Here is a 2,486-nt window from a genome sequence, read left to right on the forward strand (position 1 = left end):
ACCGCCAGGGGACCCAGCTACTCGAGTTCTAGAGGGTATGGCTAGACTATTGGAGCAGGTACAACAGACTCCTAGATCTCAGGTGGATGTTTTGGAGCAGTTCTGTCGGCTCAACCCGAAGGAGTTTGGGGGTACTACTGGCCCGTTTATAGAAGAGGGATGGATTCGATCTCTAGAGCTTCACTTCGATTATATCTAGATGAGGGATGGCGACCGAGCCAGGTGCACTATCTATATGTTGATAGAAAATGTGTCCCTGTGGTGGGAGGGCGCCGCACATGCTGTGGACTTGGCCACCCTTACATGGGCCAGGTTCAAGGAGTTGTTTTTATGGGAAATACTTTCCAGCTGACGTCAGGGGCCGTCAGACGAGGGAGTTCATGAGTCTCCGCCAGAGGGACTCATCTGTGACGGAGTTTATCCGCAAGTTCGACAGGGGCTGCCATTTTGTGCCCATGATAGCAGGAAATGCCGGTCAAAAGCTACGGCATTTCATGGATGGACTGAGACCTTCCCTTCACCGAGATGTGATGTTTATGAGACCGGCGAGCTATGATGAGGCCACCGCCTGCGCTTTTCAATTGGAGCAGTCGCTACGAGACATCGACTTTGAGATGCAGCAGAAGCGGCATCAGACTCAGTCTAGCTCTCACCCACAGAAGAAACAGTTCTCTGGACCACCGAGGCAGCAGGGGCAGCAGAAGCCCCAGGGTCAGTTCAGGAGGCCCCAGTTGCAGAGACCCACTCAGGCGCCAGGAGCGCCTAAGCCAGAGGACAGGCAGACATGCCCGCAGTGTGTTAAGTTCCATATTGGTAAGTGCATATAGGGGACCTACAGGTGTTTCGTTTGTGGTCAGGACAGCCACAAAGCAGCATACTGCCCTAAGAGCAAGGGCCTCATTACTGGCCAAGCCTATGTGATGCATGCCGAGGAGGCCGATGCAGAGCCAGAATCGACACTGATTACCGATAACCCTTTTGTTTAAAATTTTAATTTTCGCATGATTGCTTGGATTTAATGTTTGCTTGAGGATTTATTTATTGGGACTGAAAACACAGATGAAATTTAGGATGCATTCTCTGCCTAGTTGGGATTAGGAAATTGATTATTGGATTGAGGAATTTTATGGACCGGACCCAATTGTAATAACAAATGATGTAAGGACCAAAATGAAATTTTCGAACTTTAAGGGACTAAATAGCAATTTTTGATGTTATGAGGCTCAATTTCAAAATTTTTGGGGAATGATGTTTGGGTTAATTCAGTGATTTTTCGAGGATTTTGGGGTAAATTGCCAATAAAGAATTCCTTAAGTTCAACAGTATTAGATTTGATGGTATATTTTGTCGCAGGGAGGATATACATTGCAGGTGTAGCCACGCATGCATTGCTAGATTCAGGAGCTATGCATTCGTTCATATCCGAAACTTTTGTAAAGCGACTAGGAATCATACCATTTGAGACCGATTCATGGTTCGGAGTATCGATCCCATCTAAGGATCAGATGTTCACTTCCCGGATAGTGAGGAGATTGGAGCTCAGATTGCAACCAAAGGCAGTACAGGCAGATCTGATAGTACTACCGCTGCCAGAGTTTGATATCATCTTGGGCATGGACTGGCTCTCTTCTCATGGAGCAGTCATAGATTTTCACCAGAGGTCAGTGTCTGTCAGACCTCCCAGTGGGAAACCGTTTGTTTTTGAGGCAGCTAGACATCAGCAGTTCCCGCACGTCATTTCCTGCATGTGTGCGAGGAAGCTTATCAAGAGAGGCTGCCATGCATTCTTAGCCAGCATCGTGTCAATGATAGAGCCAGTCAATCAGATGTGGGAGGATGTGGATGTGGTCAGTGAGTTCTCCAGTGTATTCCCTGACGATGTTTCAGGCATTCCACCAGACAGAGAGGTGGACTTCTCTATTGAGCTCATGCCAGGGACAGTGTCGATATCTAAGGCACCCTACCGGTTATAACCTATATAGATGAATGAGCTAAAGATCAGATTCAGGATCTATTAGATAAGGGTTTCATTTGCCCTAGCTTTTCTCCCATGGGAGCACCAGTTCTTCTTGTTAAGAAAAATGATGGCAGCATGAGACTCTGTATCGATTAAAGAGAGTTGAACATGGTCACAGTGAAGCATAAGTATCTGTTGCCGAGAATCGAGGATTTGTTTGATCAGCTTCAAGAAGCCTCAGTGTTCTCCAAGATAGACCTTCGATCCGGTTATCATCAGTTGAAGACGAGAGAGTCAGATGTGCATAAGACAGCCTTCCGGAAACATTATGGGCACTATGAGTTCTTGGTGATGCCCTTCGGCCTGACGAACGTGCCAGCGATCTCCATGGATCTCATGAATCTCATGTTTCAGCCATATTTAAATCAGTTTGTCATAGTCTTCATTGACGATATTCTGATCTATTCGAAGAGCAGGGATGAGCACAGTCAGCATCTAAGGACAATATTACAGGCTCTACGGGATAGAC

The 2,486-nt window shown here is 46.7% G+C and overlaps 1 protein-coding gene across 1 annotated transcript; it reads left to right on the top strand.

Annotated features, from left to right (window-relative positions):
- The first annotated feature begins 248 nt into the window (after positions 1 to 248).
- Positions 249 to 1,973, top strand: LOC140840754 (uncharacterized). The gene is made up of 2 exons (XM_073207923.1): positions 249 to 813; positions 1,354 to 1,973. Exons 1-2 carry the CDS (start codon positions 249 to 251, stop codon positions 1,971 to 1,973), a joined length of 1,185 nt encoding a protein of 394 aa, XP_073064024.1.
- The last annotated feature ends 513 nt before the right edge of the window (positions 1,974 to 2,486 follow it).

The sequence above is a fragment of the Primulina eburnea genome, chromosome 9, assembly GCF_022965805.1.
Source record: "Primulina eburnea isolate SZY01 chromosome 9, ASM2296580v1, whole genome shotgun sequence".
Classification (NCBI taxonomy): Eukaryota; Viridiplantae; Streptophyta; class Magnoliopsida; order Lamiales; family Gesneriaceae; genus Primulina; species Primulina eburnea.